The 22,299-nt window shown below is 39.5% G+C and overlaps 1 protein-coding gene across 1 annotated transcript in view; it reads left to right on the plus strand.

Moving 5' to 3' along the window:
* Positions 1-1,147: 1,147 nt before the first annotated feature.
* Positions 1,148-22,299, plus strand: part of gabra6b (gamma-aminobutyric acid type A receptor subunit alpha6b) — a 30,293-nt gene continuing 9,141 nt past the window's right edge. The window contains exons 1-9 of the mRNA XM_061055135.1: positions 1,148-1,513; positions 1,669-1,787; positions 2,197-2,264; positions 3,389-3,609; positions 4,131-4,213; positions 4,837-4,980; positions 5,272-5,424; positions 9,976-10,256; positions 21,679-21,935. Of these exons, the coding sequence (XP_060911118.1) occupies positions 1,425-1,513; positions 1,669-1,787; positions 2,197-2,264; positions 3,389-3,609; positions 4,131-4,213; positions 4,837-4,980; positions 5,272-5,424; positions 9,976-10,256; positions 21,679-21,935 (1,415 nt within the window). The 5' untranslated portion in view covers positions 1,148-1,424. The remainder of the gene's footprint in view (positions 1,514-1,668; positions 1,788-2,196; positions 2,265-3,388; positions 3,610-4,130; positions 4,214-4,836; positions 4,981-5,271; positions 5,425-9,975; positions 10,257-21,678; positions 21,936-22,299) is intronic.

A 22,299-nucleotide genomic window follows, 5' to 3' on the forward strand; every position in this document is an offset into this window, starting at 1 on the left:
TGGAGCTAAATCTAGCAGCACTAACCCAAGTTTTTTAGTGCAACCAGAGAGGAATGCTTTCATCAGATCTATTACAGTTTTGTCTAATCCCCTTTGAACGGACTAACTCTGGGTTCACTTGACCTGAAACTGATCCATTGTTGTTTGCATATGATTTTAATCATGTTTTGAGATGATTATATAACTTCTGTTTGGACTACAAAGAGAACAGAGTTGAAGGATTATGTTGCGTAATCATTCCCCACATTTCAATGCTGTCAGAAGAATATCCTATATTTTTCTTCTGCCTCAGAATGAATTATTGATAACATGACTATGATACCACTTATAATTAAAAAGTAATGACGTGCCGAAAAAACATATTCTAGTTCACTGATCAATGGAGAAGTGATGCAGTGAAGACGTGCGTTGACACTGGAACATCAGAAAACATCAGATCTTTGATTGGTTTTCCTTATTCATACATCACAATATATATGGGTCTACCCTTTAGTGTCAAGTAGGGCTAAAGTTACTTATATGGTTTTTTTTAATAAAGTACCACTGAAGGGGCCACTGGTGAAACTTTCCACCCAAAACTGAAACTAGACTCACCAAAAAAGTACAAATTCTACTCCCAACAAGGTTAAACTTCTTATTTCCCCCCCGTGACTAAACTGAAGAGTTGGTGGTTTTCACACTGCCACTTACTGCACAAGTGATGCAAATTATTTAATTCTGTTTCTGCAATAGAAATCAGCTTATGTCATTCTGGTTGAAACAGCTGATTTTGGCTGTATGGTGAGGTTTCCTTGCTCCTCATCCATGGATATTGTGAGTTTGTAGTTGCACTAAATGTATCTACCACCTACTCCACTCAACCACCCAACCAATATATGAATCACAGTTCAGCATGCTTTATGTGGAGTAGCATTTTTTTGTCTTTGCAGGGGCCAAATACGTACTGGTAACAAAAGCTTCCAAGTTGATAGTGAAAAATATATAATTCACAAATTATTCTGAATTCAAGAGGTCCCTCCTTATAGTGGCAATTTATTTCTGAGAATTGTGTTTATGCAAGAATTCTTACACTTCTCCCTCCCCTCTCTTTCTGTTTCTATTCCTCTCCTTTCCCTTAAATCCCATAATCAAATAGACACAGCAACCACTCAACACACACGCTCTGTCAATATCCACGTTGCATGTGAGACCAGTGTATTTCTTGTAAAATGCCTTCTTCGGTGGACGCTAAAGCCCCCCTCGTCCCTCCTCTTCACTCTCTTAAAAACTCTTCAGGTTTTTCCAACTGAGCGATTCAGGCTGAGGCGGGCGCAACCGCACTAGAGGGAAAGTGAAGTCGTGTTGGACTGGCGCGATATCCTCGCACGGTTCACAACTAAAAGAAGACCTGACGCGCGTTTAATCATGTTTCTAAACGATGGAATATGCTGATTTTGAAAGTTGACCAGGGATTTCTAATTGTGGGGTGTTTGCGAGGGATGGCTTTCCTTTTAACTTGCTTATTTCTGGCTTGGTGAGTATGACAACTCTTTCCTCTGCATGTTCTCCGACTTTTACGCACGGGAATTAAAGACTGTGGATCGATGTGCATTTTGAAACTCTGTATTTTCCAATGTTCTTAATCCATTTGAATGAACTCTCAATATTGCTTATGCACTTTGGTTACAGTGCAAGCAGTGTTTGGGGAAATAAGAACGGTGACACCAGTATCTATTTGGATAACATCACGCGCATATTGGATAGATTACTGGATGGCTATGACAACAGGCTGCGACCTGGATTTGGAGGTATGCCCATGACCGTGTCATGTTGTATTGTATAAAATATTGCTCCAAAAATTATTAAATTATTTCATTCTGCCTGAAAGAAAAGTTTTACTCCATGAGTTGTGTGTGTCTCATTTTGATTCAGTATATTGTGCTAAAGTCATCTAACACGGAAAATAATTTCTTTTGTTATACAATGATGATAAAATTACCAGCTAATGACAGGAAACAATTTGAATACAGTTTGGAATCCATTTCATGCCCTGTCGTTGTTGAAGCCGATTTGAGTCAGTTACCCTTCTTTCTTTATGAGACTATATATAAAAAAATATCTCTATCCTTGTTTTAGAAAAAAAAACCTTTAAATATCTCTTCAGAAGTTGTTGTCTTTTTTCTGCATCAAAGCAACTTACTTATCCCTCTGCTGTAGGTCCAGTTACAGAGGTCAAAACTGACATCTTTGTCACCAGCTTTGGACCTGTTTCAGATGTTGAGATGGTATGTAAGATATGCTGACTGCTGAAACACACACACACACACACACACACACACACACACACACACACACACACACACACACACACACACACACACACACACACACACACACACACACACACACACACACACAGGCTGATTTCACTGGCTGACATGCACACGCACATGTTTCATCACTTGTTATCAAAGTCAACGTCAATACACAAACAGAAAAAAAAAAGAATATGTCCAGTCTTCCCGGCATCTCTGTGCATTGGCATCTCAAGTAATGGTCCTCCCAGCCTTCATTATTCCAGCATTTGGGCTGGATGTCATTAGTGCAGCTTAGGATTTTAATCTGGTTGACAATCCCCTCGCCAGAGAGAGAGAGAGAGAGAGAGATGTGGCTGATGTTGGGATGGGGATAGTTTTCCACTCCTGACATGGGATAGGCTGAGCACTGTATATCTGTTGTCCTGCTTAGGCTTTAGACACTGTTTTCCTGCATCTATAGCCTGCTTGAACTATCATGTGATATGCTGGTGACAGTTCCATAGAGAGGCATTTAAAAGGCTCTCCAGGGAATCAGGCCTTCCATTTGATCTAAAAGCATCCAGGATAGACACTTATTGAAGAGTTTATGCTTACTCTGTAGATGAAATAAAGTCTATAAATAACGTAATTATTCATGTTTTATAAGATCATCAGTCACCAATCAGTAAATTCAGTTTATTTTAATATCTGACAGGGCATAGAAAATAAGATAAAAGCTCAAATAACCTTTAAAAAAAATGAGAAAAATTATGTTTAATGTCTTCAGTTTGAGCTGAATTGTGTAAAGAAGGAATTTGATATATTTTCTTAATTTTTTTCCAATCATAATACTAATAACAGCAGGAACAGCCTGGCTTTTTTATACTGGTAGCACCATATGAATAGTCCATAAATAAAAAAAAAACAAGTAATCAGATTGCCAGAAATCCACCAGCAGGTCCATCAAAACCACGGCTCATAAACCCATCTGTTATTCTCTCCGGGGGTACTGGAGATACTAGCAGCAGAAGCAGCACCAGCAGCAGTAGAAGGAGACATGGTAGAGATGGTAGTCAACACATCCTCAATTCACACTCTCACCTCCCACCCAGGAATACACCATGGACGTGTTCTTTCGTCAGACTTGGATCGACGAGCGGCTAAAATTCGAGGGCCCCATCGAGATCCTGCGGCTCAACAACCTGATGGTCAGCAATATCTGGACACCCGACACCTTTTTCCGGAATGGCAAGAGGTCGATCTCGCACAACATGACCACCCCCAACAAGCTGTTCCGCATCATGCAGAACGGAACTATCCTCTACACCATGAGGTAAACAGTGCTGGACAGTCAGCTCCAAACCCAGCCAAGACCGGAATAGAGCGCAGACCTGGACAGCAAATCAAACAAACAAACGTCCAAGAATATGCACAGACATGAAAAGAAATGAGGAGTGCTTTTCCAAAAAAAACATGATATGTGGCATCTGATACTGAAAACAGGCCCTGGAAGGCAATTCAAACAAACATGACTCCGCTTCCGTTCCAAAAAGACGATGTGTAGCATGAAAAAATGAATCCCCTCGAGTTACTGATGGCACAAAATGTGATTTTAAAAGTAATTAGGTGGCTCAAACATACTTAAAAACATTTGATAATTAAGTTATTTCATCCAAATATTCACTCACATGAAAAGTGACCTTAGTTTGAGGTAAAGTTACATCTTTCTCTAAAACAGCATAAGATATATTTCTAGGATGTGATACAAACTCTTAAATATTCAGTTTATAAAATGTTTCAGTGTAACAACAAAAAAGTCAAACCCTTCCTGTAAACATTTTATTATTCTTTCAGATTGACTATAAACGCTGAGTGCCCCATGCGTCTGATGAACTTCCCGATGGATGGCCACGCCTGCCCACTCAAGTTTGGGAGTTGTGAGTTTGTTGGTTTGTTTGCTTTTGAAGCCTTGCTGTTCTGACAGATGGTGTCACTCTAAAATGATCAGTCTGTCGTCGAGACAGTGACTGATGGGGGAATCTGACAGTGCATTGGCAAAGATTTCAATTGGAAATGTCATACACAGTACATGTGGGTAAATGTAATTGTATATATAAGGCCCTATCCTGAAAACGTTGTACAAAATGAAAAGTGTCAAGGTTATCTGTAACTGTTATTTTGTATCAGCTACAACAAGACATAGTTGCTGCTTTCCCTTTGAACATCAGTGTCATGGGTCAAATTCTTTGAAAGTACAAGAACGTGCTTTTTTTGGCTCAAGGATGATGTCTAAGAACTTTTTCAGCATACTGACATGCAGGTTTGTTTTCAAGGCTTGACGGTTTGTATGCTTATTTGATTTCTTATTAGTGGGAAAGGTCAACTTTGAATGCCAGACACCGTTGAAGCATTAAAGACTGTCATGTATTTTAAGCCATCCTCTGAACATTTCAAAGTAACTTTAAGTTACTTTGCACTTTGAGTCCAAAATTATTGAAAAAAAGAAAGAAAATAAAGCATCCAGCATTTTTAACATAGCTCTTCATGTATCCTGCCCTAGATGCCTACCCCATCAGTGAGATTGTGTATACCTGGAAGAAAGGTCCCATGTCTTCTGTTGAGGTGCCAAAGGAATCATCCAGTTTACTTCAGTACGACCTCATTGGTCAAACAGTGTCAAGTGAGAGGCTAAAGTCCAATACAGGTGAGCAGAAATGTGAACAGAAATCTAATCAATTGTACTGTATGTGTTGAGTATGTTGATTTCTGAATTGCATATTTGAGTGTAGACTGTGGTTATAACATAAATCAATATGCATACAAGCAAAACGATTGATTAATAATTCCATTATTAGCATTCTAAGTCTGATGAAGCAGTTATCAACAGTATGATTGTTTTTGCACAAACATATGTTCATGAATGGATGATACATCAATTGTTTCTGTAAATTGCATATCTGCCACCAGAAAAGCTAACTTGTGTTCCCCCTGTCAGGTGAATATGTCATCATGACCGTCCACTTCCACCTACAGAGGAAAATGGGCTTCTTCCTCATCCAGACTTACATTCCCTGCATTATGACTGTCATCCTGGCCCAAGTCTCATTCTGGATTAATAAGGAATCCGTTCCAGCTCGGACTGTGTTTGGTGAGCTTTCATTATTCTCATTTTCAGCTGTACAACTTCCGAGCTCATTTTCCAAAATCATGTAAATTAGCAGACCGAGGACACATGGAAAGGAACACATGCTGCCCATAACTTTCTGGCTGGTTTGGAGTCATTTAGACAATCAGAACGTATTCTCGTGCCAGAAACGATTTTGCAGATAACGTAGCAGTCTTCTCAGTTGTCATTTTGCAAGATTGAAAACACTAAGAACTGTAATGTGTAAAAGAAAATGGAATTCACATCAATATGCTTGGTAGAACAAGGGAGAAGGAGATTTTCCAATGCTCCTGCCATGGGTCCTCCCTTATGGTGTAGTGTCTTACAATGAAAAGTTTTGACCTTCCATTACTCAACTTCAGCTCTTATAGCTCAAATGGAAATTTCCTGGATTTATCAGCTCACCGCCCACTGCTTGACCCCAGTGTGTGTCCTTCTCTGCAAAACTTTAAGCCAACATACTTCCTCTATTTACTGCATCCTAATTGGTTAAAACTATGCAAAGAAGCCCATAGAACATCACCTTCTACTGTCGGTTATGTCGATTCCTCCTCCACTGTAGTGCGGCTGAATTAACTGGGAATAAATGTCCTTTTTTGAAAAATTGGACATGGAAGGGGCCAAGAGAGGGAGGATGTTTACTTGGCCATCATCCGAGCACTCACAGGTTCCGCTTGCTCACATTACATTACGCTACAGTTGCCATCAAGATCTTGCCTGGGGAGCAGAGAGGGTGAGAGACAGTGAACAAAGACAGAGACTAAGTGGAAAGAGGGAGATACAGGGAGATGGAGACGAAGGACAGAGAAAAATAATGGGGAACAGTGTGCAAAAGGTTCTGGGAATTCTTGCGAATGTTTTTCAATTTAAATTTCTCCTTGCGTTAATCTTCAACAAGCTGCAGCTGAGAGCGGAGTAGCATTCTCAGCTCTGATAGGTTACGGTTCTGTACGTCTGCACTCGTCTTTGGAAATAAGCCAGAGCTCCGACAAGCCTGCGCACTTCTTCAGAGAATAGATCCCAATCATTAGTGATGGTGTAGAAGTTGAGAACCCCATGCTGAAAGCACATCTGTGGCAACTCATTAACCTCACTCGTCCTGCTGTTTTTGTTTCACTCAATATTGTGGAGTACGATGAAAAAAAAAACGTCTCTTTCTCTGTATCAGCTGTTGTTAAAAAGGAGCTCTGGGCTAACCCAAGGGATGTACACTATTTCAGAAGATGTTTTATTGAAGAAATAAAATACCACATATTGGATTTTTTATGGCAAAAAGGCTTAACTTTATCTTCAAACTGTGATAAAGTTTGATTCTTATATCACAGCGTCCTGCTTATGAGCTCCTATAAAGTGCTTGGAGCTACAAATAGAGGTTCCATATGTTTCTGCTATTAAGAATAGAATGCAATTTGTCCTAAAAATACCATTATTGAAGTTTATTTAATGCTTTTTGATATTGCATGAGATGGGAAGTTGAAAATGAGGTAACACTGAAGAGAAGGGAAATTGCCATATGGATGTGCTCCACCCTGAGAGTACATTAAGTACTAAGTCATAGTATGTGGTGTGCTGGATTGTCAACAACCTCTCTAAGAGCTGAAAGTCCCTTGAGCACAAGTCTCACAGACTTAATTGAGTATGGCCTAATTTGTACCTTGCTTTTTTCCCCCCTATAAAAGCACATAAACGCCCCAAGCATTTCATCTCTTTCCTGTCTTTATATTTCATCCCCCTCCCTCCCACACTCGTTCTTTCTTTTCTTTCTGTCTTTTTCTCTTGCCTCTCCCTCCTACCCTGACAGGCTTTCTTTCAATGTCTCTCCTCCCCTTTAGCGATCATTTAACTTGTACTCAAGCTTGAGACAGTGTGCATTGCTTGTCTATGGGAGGAGATTTCATACAAGAGTTGCTAGCTTTCATTGCTGCAAGTGTTGAGTGGAAAGGAAAATGCTTCTGAGACATTAGCAAGTGCATTAAATCCCCCATAAGTTCCTCCACTGCTAATGAAATGAGTACAACTACCGCGCACATTTGGTAAAAGCATGGACAGCAGGGCTCAATGGACCTTTTTCCCTGCTTGCTTTAGCTTGATGAAAGTGAATTGGATATATACTTTGTTAATGGGCCATTAAAAGGGATGTTCATTGTCAGCATCTTTCTCTGACTTAATAAGGATAGAATCCAGGCAAGTCAGAGATAAGTGAGGAAGAGGCGTTTCACTAGAGGCAAAAGCTGCCTTATTTTGACATGTTCAGATAGTTTGATACTTCAAAAGTGGTTCTAAAATGCACACCCATGAACCTTTGTTTGTGCAACATTCAAACTACCATGTATCTAAGAGAATTTATGAATGGCCTTAGATCCATGCAGAGTTGTTCCAGCCCAAGCATCAATCTGGAGCCATGGTCTCTGATGTACGTCGCTTTGGATAAAAGCGTCTGCTAAGTGAATTGTAGAATGGCCAGAAGTTTCCGAGAACTTTCGACGGACATCAAACAGCATAGAGCAGCCTTGATTTAGCTAAGAAAACTATATCAAAAACATGTCATTGTCCTTCTCTAAATCCATTGAAATCATTTGTCTTCTAAAATATAAAAAACATATTCTGCACATTCCACCAGTGCCTTGTATTGTACAATGCTTATTAAGGGATAAACAAATGTTGGCAAATGCTTTGTGGCATTGGGTCCTGTCATCTGAGTGGTTGCATTGCTCAAGAATGTGTGCAGATATGTGGTCTCTTTTATTAGAGTGCAAAAGCGGGGGCATGGGTTAGTCCCCTTATGGACAGATTACTGACGTGACTTTTTGGCGGGCTTCACTGAACTAAAATGCCACATGGCCTGACATTCTAGTTCAGGGCCATGAAACAGAGCTGCTGCCATATGTCAAAGATATTCCTTGGGATAAACCATTGTTTACTCAGTACAATTCTTCAGCATTTATGTGCTTTCAATTCATGTAATGATTTGTTGTTGCCATGTTATATTACAAACAGCTTTTGTTGAATTAGTTTAGAGAAAGGAACCGGGGCTATTTTTGACTAACACACTGCCATTGCCATCCAAGTTATTTTCAAGTTAAATTTAGCCCTTTTTCAAGAAAATATTATCTGCCTCTCTGCCAAGAGACCTTCTGCATTCTGGATCTTTAACCACAGATTGAGTCCAAAAAATAATAATCATATTGCTTCTGTTCAGTACTCTGGCGATAGGGATGCAGTAATATTTGGGGAAGTAAACACGTTCATCACCTTATGGTTTGTTGAAAGTTTTGAGACCTGTGTATCACTGATGAAGGTGCATGCTGAGACTTATCTGTGAATCAAGACCGCTGTATTGTGCTCCAACAAACACAGAAGACAAGAGTGCCTCATTTGCTTTGCTTCTGCAATGCTGAAGTGATCCCAGACGTTCTTAGCCAGATGGTTGATTTTGCGAAGACAGTTGAAATGGCAATATCCACCGAGATGCTGCCATTTTTGTTTGCCACTTAACTGCTAAAATAACTTTGCTGAGAAGCCCTGAGGTTTAATATATAAATAATGAGAAAAGGCACTCTGGAGTCAGATGAGGGGCTAAATGGGAGCAATTTATCCTCATTATTTCCTAACATGTACGTGTATGTATATGTTTGTTCATTCAAATCAAGCTGATTGCAGTGATCTCCCATAATCAAGCCTCTCCATTGTTGTTCATTGACAAACATTCCCATGTGTTGAGTCACAGAGAAGCAAACAAAGACATTCAGATACTCATTTCTCTCAGGAATATCACTACTCACTGAATGAAGAGTTGGTGCTTAATTACAACTATGTATCATTCAACACATGGCATTCTTTTTCCATGCACCATTATGGCATTATTGACTTGTACATGTACAGTATTTTTTCCAATCTGGGAATGCCCTACAAGGGTAAAAATTACTAGATCAAGATTTAAGATAAAGGACAGGCTTACATCGTACACAGTGTTCAATTTAGCCATTTCACAAAACCACGTATAAGGGATAGTGCAAATTGAGAAAAAAACATATTGGCTTTGTGCATTAAGCTCCATGGCCAGGAGGCACTTAGCTTAGCATTGATTCTGTAAACATGGTAAAAATGTTAACTTAGCTAGCTTACATGGTAAAAATGTTAACCTAAGAATCTGTGGGGGTTTTACTGCTTTTGCTGACACAAAGGTGATGTGGATCCTCATTGTCGTGTCTGTTTGTGCTTAAATTAATTGGGAGATAATGTTCTAGTTAGTAAACTTCACAGATTTTGTAAAGGCAACCATTACCTATTTTTTTGTGGAAAGGGCCAGGGAAGCATTTTTTTTTTATGTGCTTCCGGTTTTAACCAAACACTAAGCTAACAACACAGAGTTTCACTTAACTCTGCAGTAAAGCACATTCCTAAAATATCTAATGATGATTTATGACCAAACATTTTCTAACTTTTAAACACAAGGTAAAGACATATCCAAAAAGCCAATCATAACCAGATATTTAATGATTTTCTGTAACTCTATCTCCTCTTTGTTTACAGGGATCACCACTGTTTTGACCATGACAACACTCAGTATCAGCGCCCGCCACTCCCTCCCAAAAGTATCCTATGCCACAGCCATGGATTGGTTCATCGCTGTTTGCTTTGCCTTTGTGTTCTCCGCCCTGATTGAGTTTGCAGCGGTCAACTACTTCTCCACTCTTCAAGCTAACAGGGAGCTGAGAAAGGCGGCGGCCATGAAGGCGGCGGCTCAGGAGGCAGCAGCTGCAGCTGCAGCAGCTCCGGCTGTAGCCACAGGGAACGATACGGAGGTTTCATCAGTAAGTCTTACCGACGGTTTCATAATTGGTGTTCTGTTGCATACATGTGATCTGACCGTGGATTCAACCTCATGATAGACTGATATGAAACTTAGTTCACATGCAGGGAGAGGATTATTGCTGTTGCATACAAAACTTAAAAAATAACTGTGGCCAGAACCATTGCTGAAATATATTGGAGGGAAAAATGCTTCTCTTTGCCTTTTTACATATATGCATTGCTTCTATTTTTTTTCTTTGGTGTGTTGTCTGATGGTGGTACACATAAAATACGTTGATGAAAATAGTTCTCATTTGTTGGTTAGTTGCAGAAAGGAAACGCATGAAGGATATACCCTTGTTTGTTTTCTTACTTGCCTTGTGGACAACAGTTGCATGTGTTGTAGTCTGTCAGGTTTCTCATGAAAGGAGGTCTCCCGATGTTTTAGTTCCAGAAAAGCATGGGGATGTGTTAAGGACACATGGAAGCACATGCTCTTGGGAGGCTGAGTACTCGTAGGCTCTGTCAGTAGTAAGTTTGCGTTTAAGTTCTGGCCAAAGAATAGCAAGAGTGAAATGTATTTTTTTTTGTTTTTGCTGTATTGGTGGCACCAGGGAGGGGTTTGGGCATGCTGAAGTTAGCTTAGCCACAAGACCCCCAAGAAATGTATATGGTTTAATTATATTTTTTAATGTCTTTACATGCAAGTCCTATACATTTCAGTATTAAAGAAGACATAAAAACAAACCAACAATGAAAAGTGGAATCAGGTGATTAAATTTGGCCAATGCCGTTGAGCAAATCACAATGAGACATTAATACACTTCCTTTTAGTTAGAGTGCAACTTTTCAAGTTTTCGCTAGTTTGGCAACAGTTACGAGGGTGTATGGGCAATGGATCCTTTTGTATATTTTAGAGACGCAAACAAAAAAAAACTCAAACAGGATGATGATGAACCTAGAGAGGCTCATACAGGTGCTGTTTATTGGGCTGATAAAAGATTTAGAAACACCACTTCACTAAAGGAAAAGTCAGTCGGAGCATTGCCGATGATATATGCAGTCATCCCTATGAGAGTCCACGTGGAGTTTTAACATCCTAAACTGTAGCAACAGACAGGTTGTTTTATCAAGTAGACATCAAAGGGTAGGTGTGCGTTTTTCCCAGCAGCTGTGTATTAATGCAATGCATTTGGTTGGAGGCACACATTTCAAATTTTTGTACGCTACTTATATCTTTGCTCTGCTCATTTATACTTCAGGATGCAATGGTAAAATGTTAATTTATTATCTGACATGCTGGCAGCTGATTTGGTCTGATCTTAGTATCTGAGGGTGAAGGGTGCATGAAATTAAATGTAATGCTTGCTGCGTGTGTGCAGGCCCTGCACTTGCCTCAGTCGTGCTTAATTTTACATTTAGATGTGTGCATGTAGGCAGGCTTGTACATTTGACTTCAGCTGATGTTCCACCTATAGTTTAACATCGAAAGACCTTTCCAATGTCCCTGGACAGGTGTTTATGCATGCTTGCGTGTGCGATTGTGCATTTGTAGGCATATAGGTGTGTTTGCGCATCAGTAGTGTTGGCAGCACATCAATTGCTAACACTCTGTTTGAAGAGCACCATCACTCCAAAGATGAGCACCCCAATAGCACCTGAAATCAAATGAAAATCTCTGGCCCCACCCCTGGTTTGCAGCACCAAATCAATACAGCATCTGTTTTTTTTTCTGCCACACTACTAAAATGTTTCACAATCATTCTTAACAACTTTGGTAGCTAGCATGTCAGCAGCTTATGGCACGCCAAAGCCATATTAATCAGCTTGAAACTAGCGGTCTCTCAACTCCGGTTCAGAGGACGGAAACAGGAGAAGAACTGTGTTGTGCTTGAAAAAAATATAGTATCGCACCAGTTTTTCTGACAGTTTTAGAGTAATTCCATCAGTCATTATTAGCTTTGTCATTAACAGGAAGCACATTTTTTGATGATTCTTTTAAAATCTTCAAATGTAAAAGGCGTATTATTACACAGTCTTTCTTATTCAAATATCTAACAGGCACAGTGTAATGTAGATAAGTGTTAGCGTCTTTACCTAAAATATTATTAATTTAGGTCTTGAACTCAAACCACATTCTGATGACACAAATCATAACTACTTTGTTTACTGATTTCATATTAAATCTGTGCAAGGACTTGTGGGCTAATGGCTTGCTGACTACTAGCTGTCTATAAATCTTCAGCTGGTGACAGCCCCATCCAAGCTTTGTTGGCTTCATTCTCTGTAAAGTGATAACCTAACTGTTTTTGAACGCTTCTATTTATTGCCTTAAATATATGAAAATAATTATAAAAATCGGTAAAATTAAACGTAAAATAATCACTTATGAGTCCAGTTTTTTTTATGTTGGCGAAACCACTTAGACACTTACATCACCAAGACAGTTTTCTACACTCAGATATGTTAGCTGACTTTATTTGGAGGTTATGCCTTAAGGGTCTACTTGTACATCCTGTTTGCACTGTAACTATGGTTAGAATAATTGTAATAGTATTATTATTCCATTAGTGCTGGCTGTGTTTTGTCTAAGAGAATATAGGATGTGATTTCTGTTTCTGTATTTGTTATTTTGTTGCAAAGGGTAACCCAAATAAGAGTAAGATGATACAATAGCTGGTAGACATATCGAGGTTGGATTCATTTCAGTATAATACAAATCTTTTCTTGGCTTTCTTCTTTTTCCCACTTTCAGGAGTCTAGTTTGACGTGCTCAGCTCTTGTCACTTGCTAATCTTGTCTCCACTTCCTCCTCCTATGTCATTTTCTGTTTGTCTTTCTTTCTTAATCCATTCTCAGCTCTTTTCCCCTTATATAACACGTTCAATGTTCTGCACTTTTTTCATTTTCAATTTGATTTATTTGCACGAAATGTAAACACATCTGTGCATGCAGGGCATATAAAGTAAAGGCTGGATGTGGAGAAGTAAAGAAAGGGTGACACAACTGGTGATAAAAAAACCTTTCTGGTATATGAACAGTTTAAAATAAACATTTACCCCTCTGTTATGCATACAGCCAGTGTGTTCACAAGGGGTCAAAAGTTTTACAGTTGTTTGTATTATATCATACTACATATGCCCCCGCCCCGAAAAGAAGAATAGTCACAAAGCTTGGAGTTTGTTTTAATATTAAATCCCACTAATATTTATAGCTTGTGTCTTATATCTGGGATATCCCCAGAATAAAATGGGGACATTTTACAGTTTTGGCAGTAGATCAAATGTTATGAATTGAAATATTTCAAGGCCTGGTCCATAGAAGGATTGTGCAGCTTTTGTGCCCACTTAGCCTTTGCAAAGGAATCAAAAAGACACTGATTAATTCATGAAGCATACGCAGGGGTTAAATCCACCCCTAAATGTGCTGCAGAGCAAACAGCATCTCTTCGAGCCACTGCTGGTTGCAAATATTTAAATGAGCCATCATGCAGTCATTTTGGGAAAAACGGTCTCCTTTCCATGATAATAATCCTCGTTGCAAAAACGCGTCTGATTTACAATCACCAGCGCTTACAGCCACTCGCAATTAGAGTGGAGCGGAAAAAACATCTGCTGAGACCAGGTAGTAAATGTGCCGTAGTATTTATTAGAAAAGTCACAGGCAAGTGATCAGGAAGAAAAGTCTACCTCTGTATGACTATGGAATAAATGATCAGTATTGGAATTCCCCAATTTGCCCCACTTTCTGACACAAACCAAGAGCATACTGTAAGGAGCAGGACCACTTTCATTAGCCCCAGTATATGCTTAGTGAATTAAACCTTGAGACGGAGCAGATATCGTGAGCAAATGGTGCACAGTTTTTGGAGCCATTACGTCAGAAAACAATTCTTAGTGAATCATGCCCTTCGTAGAAGTCTTCTCTATAAGGTGTAAGAGGTGTGAGGCTTGTCTTTGGTTCTAAGGTTTTGCTGGTTGTTCTAGTCAGTTTGGTGAGAGTCATTGTGGGCTGTTAAGTTTCGAAACTACACACAACGGATTCCTCATGAGCTTTATTCATGTAATTGTGTCGGGTTGACATTCTTTTTGGCTTTAGCCTTCTGACTTTTCATCCTTTTTTCCGATACAAAAAAATATTTACCTCCTGTTCATCTTCTCTGTCCCATCCCACTCATGCACACCACCAAAATATTGCACAAACATGTAACATTATCCCTCTTTTCTTCTGCATCCTCTCCAGCCCCCTGCAGTGCTCTTCATGTGAGCCTTCTATGCTCTCGACACACTCTCTCTCTCTTTATCGCACATGCACACAAACACATCTCTTGACCAACCTTCTTTTGCCTCTCTCCCTCCCTTTTTGCCTGACTGCACTGTCCACATATCCAAAGTGAAACAATGTCCACTTTATCCACGCCTCACAGTCCCACACATCCACATATAATCAGCAGCACACATTCACACACACATATACATATGCACTTAATCTGCAGTGAATGATGCCCCACATATCCATACATTTCAATCATCACTCTATACAATAATTCATCCATCCATCCATCCATCTATATTCCATCCATCCCTCTCATCCAGTCCTCTATTCTGCTCCGTTACTAAGTGATAACCGCAGAGAGTTACAAGAGGAGACAGGCAGTTCCTCTGTAAATGATGTTGCTGCAGATTATGCAAGAGCCATAGATTAAGGGAATATCCGACGGATCATTGCGAGGTCAAAGGAGAAGGGGGGCCGCCACCACAACAAGGCCGAGTAGGGTGGCTGAGAAAGCTGGCCCAGTGTGGTTTCTGTGGAGCGGGACAGAGCAATGGATGTGAGGGGCCGCTGTGGTTTATTTTTCTGCTGTGTTCTTTTTGTGCGTTCGTGAGAGCGCGTTACACTGACAGAAAGAGAGAGTGGGAGGGATGCATCATGGAAAATGACTGCTTTCAACAAATATGTAGGAGGGAAGACTCTTCATTACACAGAGAAAAGAGAAAAAAAAACAATGGTGTATCATCGGGAATAGAAATAGCCCTCCACTAGTCACGATTTAAAACAGTACGACCTGTTGTGACTGTCAGGTAGAGCCATAACAGGAATAGAAACCTTCATAAAAAAACACAAGACAAGTAGCTCGTTTAATGAATCAAATATACAACTGTAAGCACAAAGGGGAAGGGGGTGTTTATCAGTGTGTGTGTAAAGGGCACTGCATGCATTGTCGGTGTGGTGTTTGTGAGTAGGTGGTGCAGTATGTGGTGCAGGAAATTAATAGAAAATAAAAACAGTCGTGGGAGGAGAAGAAGCAGAGGAAAAAGTGAGAGGGAGAGGAGAAGAGACCCTTATTTATAGGCTCAGCCACAGGTGCTGGGAATCCAATGATGGGTGATCACCACTCAGCTGAGGCGACTTCCTTTTTCATACCAGGGCCGTTTTAGTTTCAATAATAATGAGTCGTTATTAGTGTTCTTATTTCCAAGCTCAAGAAACAGAGCTGACTCCAAAAGACGCCATGCACTACAGAAATTGGACATATTTAAGTCCCACCTGCAGTAGAGAAAACAAATCTTTTCTTTCTGTTGACTTTGTAGTGCATTCAGATGTTACCTCGTCACTCCTGTCTGCTAGCATTGACAGAAAAAGTGCTTAAAACTTCAGTGTGGTGGAGTGTTTTACCAACAGGGTGCAGAACACAGAACTAAGATTTTAAATCTTTAGGAAGAAAAGGTGCAGGATCCAGGCAAAAAAAAAGAAGCCTCAGCATTAAGAAGTTATATAAGGCCTCTAAAACTTTATGGGGGTTGAGACTCAGCTGTGCTAGGCTTGGTTTTAATGTTGTTGTGGTTAACTGACTGACTGATGAATTACTGCGTGACTCAGAGGAAACAGTTGTAATACAAAATTAGTGTTTTTAATCTCTGGCCATTTATTGGTATAATATATCCAAGAATTCAGTTTAATATATTCTCTAGGGCACTTAAATGGGGGCTGTATTTGTTTGAATTTTTTTCCGCTGTCATTTTGACAGCTTTTCTGCATTTGATTGTATATTGTGGCACAAAACTGTTTCACTCTAGTGTGCAAGGTTTACAGAGTCTGACATGTTGTGCTCTTTCTCTATACTTTAATTTCCCCCAATAAATACATTAATAATGATTTATCAATAATTTATACAATCAAAAGGTCTAAGTTCTAGAATTACCAGTACAGAGAAAACAGTTCAACAAAGGCAGAACTTTTGAGGAAATCTGTGGATCTTTATGGATGTTGTGTGTTTTTATTAAATCTTTTTGCTGGATTTGGACCCTTGCCGATGCAGCGGGACCGTTTTTGTTGGAATATCATGACCGGAAGAGTAATGCAGACCTTCAGACAGCAAGAACAATGAACTACAAAGACATGTTTGTTTGTTGGCGGTCTGACAGATGCGTAGATTATTGCTGCTGTGCAGGTTGGATCTTGAAATAGTTTGCATGGTTGGAATCTCAAGACGGGTGCATGTAGCTTTCAGAATTAACAAATTAACTGATAACAAATCTAATGTCTTAGTTAACGGTTAACAAAGTGACATTTTGTTTGCAGATGTTTTGCTTCATTCTATCTTTTTGTTGTTCAAAATGTATTTATGTAGCACTCCATTTTTTTCCCTTTATGAATGGTGAAAAAAACTGTGAAAGCTAATATATGTAAGATACTTGCATCCTTTTCCTCATATGCATTAATATAAAAAGAACATTAACATTCATCTCCACCACCTACTAACAATGATCCAAATGTGTATTCACACCCACTCAACACCTACATAGATGAACCTCCATGCACTTACTCCCATTCCATAAGGGTAGTGCACAGATGGAGTAACCTTAAACATGTACAATCAAATGCTCATAGGCACTCCTACATGTAGCTTCCATCCAATCCTCAACATACTGTATAAATACCTATCAGCCTTCAAACATCCATCAGTCAGTGCCCATCCTCCACGTGTCAATGTGGGTCTGTTGAAAAGAGCAGGAGCTGATCCCTCTGGGGTTCGACCAGGAAGGAGCCAATCAAGCCTGTTGTGGTTTTCAAAAATAGGTTGTGTATCGGATCAGCAGTACAAGTACACACATAGGAAATGCAAGTAAATGTGATCGCACTGATCATCTTTTATTAGGCAAGAAAGTGATAACTGATATTTAAAGCAGCAGCCTGGAGTTGTTGCAGTTGCAAGAGAAAAAAAAGAAAAAAAAGACGTCCCGGGCCAACATTTTGTCGCACTGTCTATTCTCATTCTCAAGTTAACCTCGAACGTATGCATGCGCTGCAATTCAACATACCTTACTGGCAGATATACAGTCATTTTAATTTAGTAATGAGTAAGCTTAACAATAGCAGGGCCAGATGTTAGATCATCTGGACTCTCTCCCTCTTACTGCCCTTCCCCACTGTCATGTTATTGTAGTGTTTTACAAATCCTGATCCATTGTTTTCATCCCTTCTGCTACCCCACATACCTTTAACAGTGCCCAATTATTATTATAATTATTATTCTACTCCTTTTCCCTATTACAGTATGTTGATGAGAATATTATAATTAATGAAATGTAAGAAATTATTAAAAGTCTAAGGGTAATTAAATATTATTTCATAATAATACAGCATCCTTCTTTTTCCTCTTCCTCTCTCGCTCCCTCCCTCTCTCCCTTTTACACTTGGTACTTGGCAACTATGAGTTCTATAAAACTGTGAAGGATTATCTTGTACTAAAGTGATAACATTGATGTGAGTTTCAAGTTTAGCCAAAGAGAAAATTAGATATTATAGAATCAAATAGAATGCCTTTATCATAGCACAGTGTACTGCGAAAGTTGCTCTGCTTCTCTAAAACAAAAGAATAACGTTCTTATCATTCAGCCATACACACGTGCCCGTCCAGTAAACTTGTAAAAAGTTAAATCTATCCATCCTTTATCTATACTGCTTTTCCCGTTTAGGGTCGCTGAGGAGCTGTCATTGGGCGAGAGGCGGGGAACATCCTTGACTGTTCGTCAGTCAATCACAGGGCTGACATATAGAGACAGACAACACTCAGACCACACTCACAGTCACACCTACGGGAAATTTAGAGTCTCTAATAAACCTAACGAGCACGGGGAGAACATGCAAACTCCACCCAGAGAGGCCCTGTTTCACGGGGGATTCAAATCAGGAACCTCTTCAAAACCGTGCAGCTTTATTAATAGTTATGTTAAAAAAGTTAGATAAAAAGCGGTAGATAAAAAAGTATCCAGTGCTTTCAGTGTTAAAGGACCTCTGGTTATTATTGAGTCTTATACGGATAGAATTTAATCTTCATTGTTATGAATTAAAGATAGCATTTTACACGAAATGTTACCATAAATAATAAAGGGTTTTTCCTGCATTCAAAACTCCTGCGCCCACCTCCACCTATTTTTGTACCGCCACCGGCCCTTTGGGGCTGACGGGTGTTTTCATGATGAACTCAGTACTGAAAGTACAGCAAGTGATGAATGTAATTTCTAACTGCAATTACAGCTGTACTGTGATATAGTGGCAGCGCTGTATCGTAATCAATCCAGTGCACCAGATAAAGGGCTGTTAAAAAAAACAAACAAAAGAGGAAGTAAAGGGAAAAGACAGGAATGCAGCTTAGGTGAAGAAGTAAAGTTCTCTCTATGTCATGTGTATCATCAGTCTCCATGTGAATATTAACACATTGACTAGAATGTAAAATTTGACATCCATGCAGGAAGTACCAGATATTTACTATTGATGCTGATCATTTTCAGCGTCCAGCGTGCAAAAAAAACACCTACTGCGGAAGCTATTTTTGGTCACTGTGCTCAAAGTGGTCTCAGTTGAAAACAGTTACATTTTTGGAACAGCGTCACCATCGCCATCACTTTTAATTCTCCCTTAATGACCAATCAAAATTGGGAAGGGGAAGTACCTTCTGATATCAGCTTTGTCAACAAAAATGGCGGACAGGATTCATTAACATTGTTTTTGTGTTTCCTTGGTCATATATCCTTGAATAAAAATGTTATATTAAGCACATGTAGCTATCTAAAACAAACAATGGTCATTACAGAGGGAAATGGAAGTTAACTTTGGTGACCTAGCAACATGAAGCTCCAGTGAGAAGCTCTCTGAAATTGAGGCTGTGAGCGTTTCCAGCATCAGTTGACACTGGCCCTAAATGTATGCATCATACTCAAGCTGTCAAATGTAAGTCCTGTAGTGTTCAGTGTTGTTCTGTTGTTGGCTGGGAGAAAAACTGTTTTTAAACCTTGGTGTGCAGGTCTTAAGGGCCCTGTAGAAACAACTTCCTGATGGAGGCAGAGATGGAAGGTGGATGTATAGGGGCGAGTTACATCCTTCAAGATGCAGCTGGCTCTGCGGAGACAGTGCTATCTGAAGGTGTCCTCCAGTGAGGGTAGAGGGAGTCTGATTATTTTTTGCGATGTGGTAATGACTCTCTAGAGAAATATGTATCTCTTCCAGAGTAGTAAGTTGGAACTGTATTATATAGATAACCCAAAGTCTTAAAACAAACATTAACCTCTATATGTAGAGCTTCAGTTCAGACATAGCAGAAAGAAAATACCCTGCTATATATGAATCTCTTTTCCCCCCTGTTATTTGCGTGTTTCCATGGTTACTCTCCAGACGTTGGACCATCATACAGAATTGGAATGACAAGAGCACTGGATTTGATCAAAGACACGGTTGAAAGTTGCACATCTAAAGATAGCTGCCATACAACATAATGGTAATATGTCTATGGAAAGAAGCATCAGTACAAATTCAAACTAATACATAGATCAATAATAAACATTCTGTAAAGTTTAAAATAGTGCAGTGATGTGTACAAGTGGAACCATTGTTTCTGCAGAAAATGTCAAGTTTGAAACAGCAGGGATTAATCTAGTCTTATTTTGAGATTGTCCTCCATGCACTTTTGGAAGAGCTCCCCTTCAGCCAGAGGATTGTAACAGTTCTTCAAACTTCAGAGGAACAAGTCACCATGTGGCCTCATAAATCCAGCCTAAACCGTGTAACTGCAATTTTGCTCCAAGATGGCAGTTTGGGTAAAAAAGCAACTGTGAACTGATTTGCCCAACTGCTGGAAAAACAGGACCAATCAGTGAGCTACAGGTTCTGGGTTAATAAAGTTCACTTCCCAAAGAAAGTGATAATTGAAACTCTATAGTGCTGTAGGCATTATTCTGCTTTAAAAATAAACATGGTCCAGTGACTGTTACAAAAATATAAGCTTTATGTGGCACTTATCTTGTGTAAATATTTCATAAATGCACGCTGTCAGTAAAAAATATTTGTGAAAATGGTCAAAATCATGTGGAAACCTTACATGACCTCACAAAGTATATATAGTCTTGAAGTCATTTAGTTTTAAAGAGAGATAGAAAAACAAACAAATGCTTTAGGTCAAAATGCTCATTCCCTCCATAAATCAATTTAGCCACTCTAAGGAACACAAAGATTAACATAGTCCAACACTATGACTGTATGTGTTGTTCTTCAGGAGTACACTGTCTTCTTTGGTTTAAAAAAGGGAAGCTTCTCTCTTTCACTCTCTCTCTGACTCTACCTACAGGCAACTCTGTGTTCCTTGACCCATTTCCCAGGCGTATTCTCTCTCCCCCTCTCTTTGTACAGATACTGTAGCTGATTTACAACTATTGGAGCAGGGAGCATGTGCTGAGCTTTCACTGGTTTGCTGAAAGTTGATGAGCCATAGCGATAACCATGTGTCAATACACTGTGCGCCTCTCTTGTTTAATATGTTTTGTTTGCTTCCCACAACTGCATCAGTCTTCATGGAGTGGGCTGATTGAAATCACATCAAATCTGAAACAAAACAACATTGATTTCCTTTATTGGGCTTAATTACTTTGGTTCTCATTGGTATTCTGGACAGATTTTTAGAGTCTCACATACACACACACACAGACAGCCTGACACACACACACACACACACACACACACACACACACACACACACACACACACACACACACACACACACACACACACACACACACACACACACACACACACACACACATTTCCCAATCACTGATAATCTCACAGCCATGCAAATATGCCTTTAAAATCAGGATAGAGTTTTCTAATATTTTGCATAATTTTGCTTGATTTGTATTTTTGTAATTATAGTTGAAATGTTGATGCTATAAGATATCTCTCCTTTGCAACATGCTGGACTGTCATCATGCAGAACTAGTTTCCAGTTTTAACATTATTACCAAATAGAAACTGATGTTTTATGATGCCCTGAGTACAACAGCACAGCAGTGGTTCATTATTTATACCCTTATATTACATCATGCAATATTCTCTTTAATGTGAATTTCCCCTAACAGATTCTATATCTTTCCTCTTTACCTCTCCAAGGTGGATGCCAGCAGTGTTCTGAAGAAGAGGATGAACTCTGCCCCAATATTTGACCGCCCTGCAAAAACATTTCCCAACCCACCCGTCAATGCCCAAGCCTTCCTGCAGCAGGGTTCAGCTGTACCGGCCAACAACGTCCTGACTGGCACCAGCATCATAGACAAATACTCCCGCATCCTCTTTCCCCTTTCGTTTGGCGCCTTCAACCTGGTCTACTGGATCGTCTATCTCACCAAGGACACCATGGAGATGTCCAGGTGAACAGATGGCACGGTTCTTACAAGTTATTCCAGCTCCTTCCATCTGATGATAATTTATTTGCCTGAGTGCTGCACATCCTCAGCCAGGCTTTTAAAATACATAAAACCAAGTTTTCTAATGTGTGTGCTTATATTAAGACTGGTTATAACCAACCATATTCCCTCCCCTCTTCAAATCCCCTCTTCCAATAAAGCTACTTGGTTAGAGGGCCAAGCATCAAAAGATTGATACCATGATGTGATAGTTACATTTTTTTTACACAAGCAACATCTAGTTAGACTTTCTAAATAAAGCTTGCTAACGAACATTTAATTTGACATACCTGCACATCACATAATACTACGTACTGTAACTAATACA

Source organism: Labrus mixtus, chromosome 14 (genome assembly GCF_963584025.1).
Source record: "Labrus mixtus chromosome 14, fLabMix1.1, whole genome shotgun sequence".
Lineage (NCBI taxonomy): Eukaryota > Metazoa > Chordata > Actinopteri > Labriformes > Labridae > Labrus > Labrus mixtus.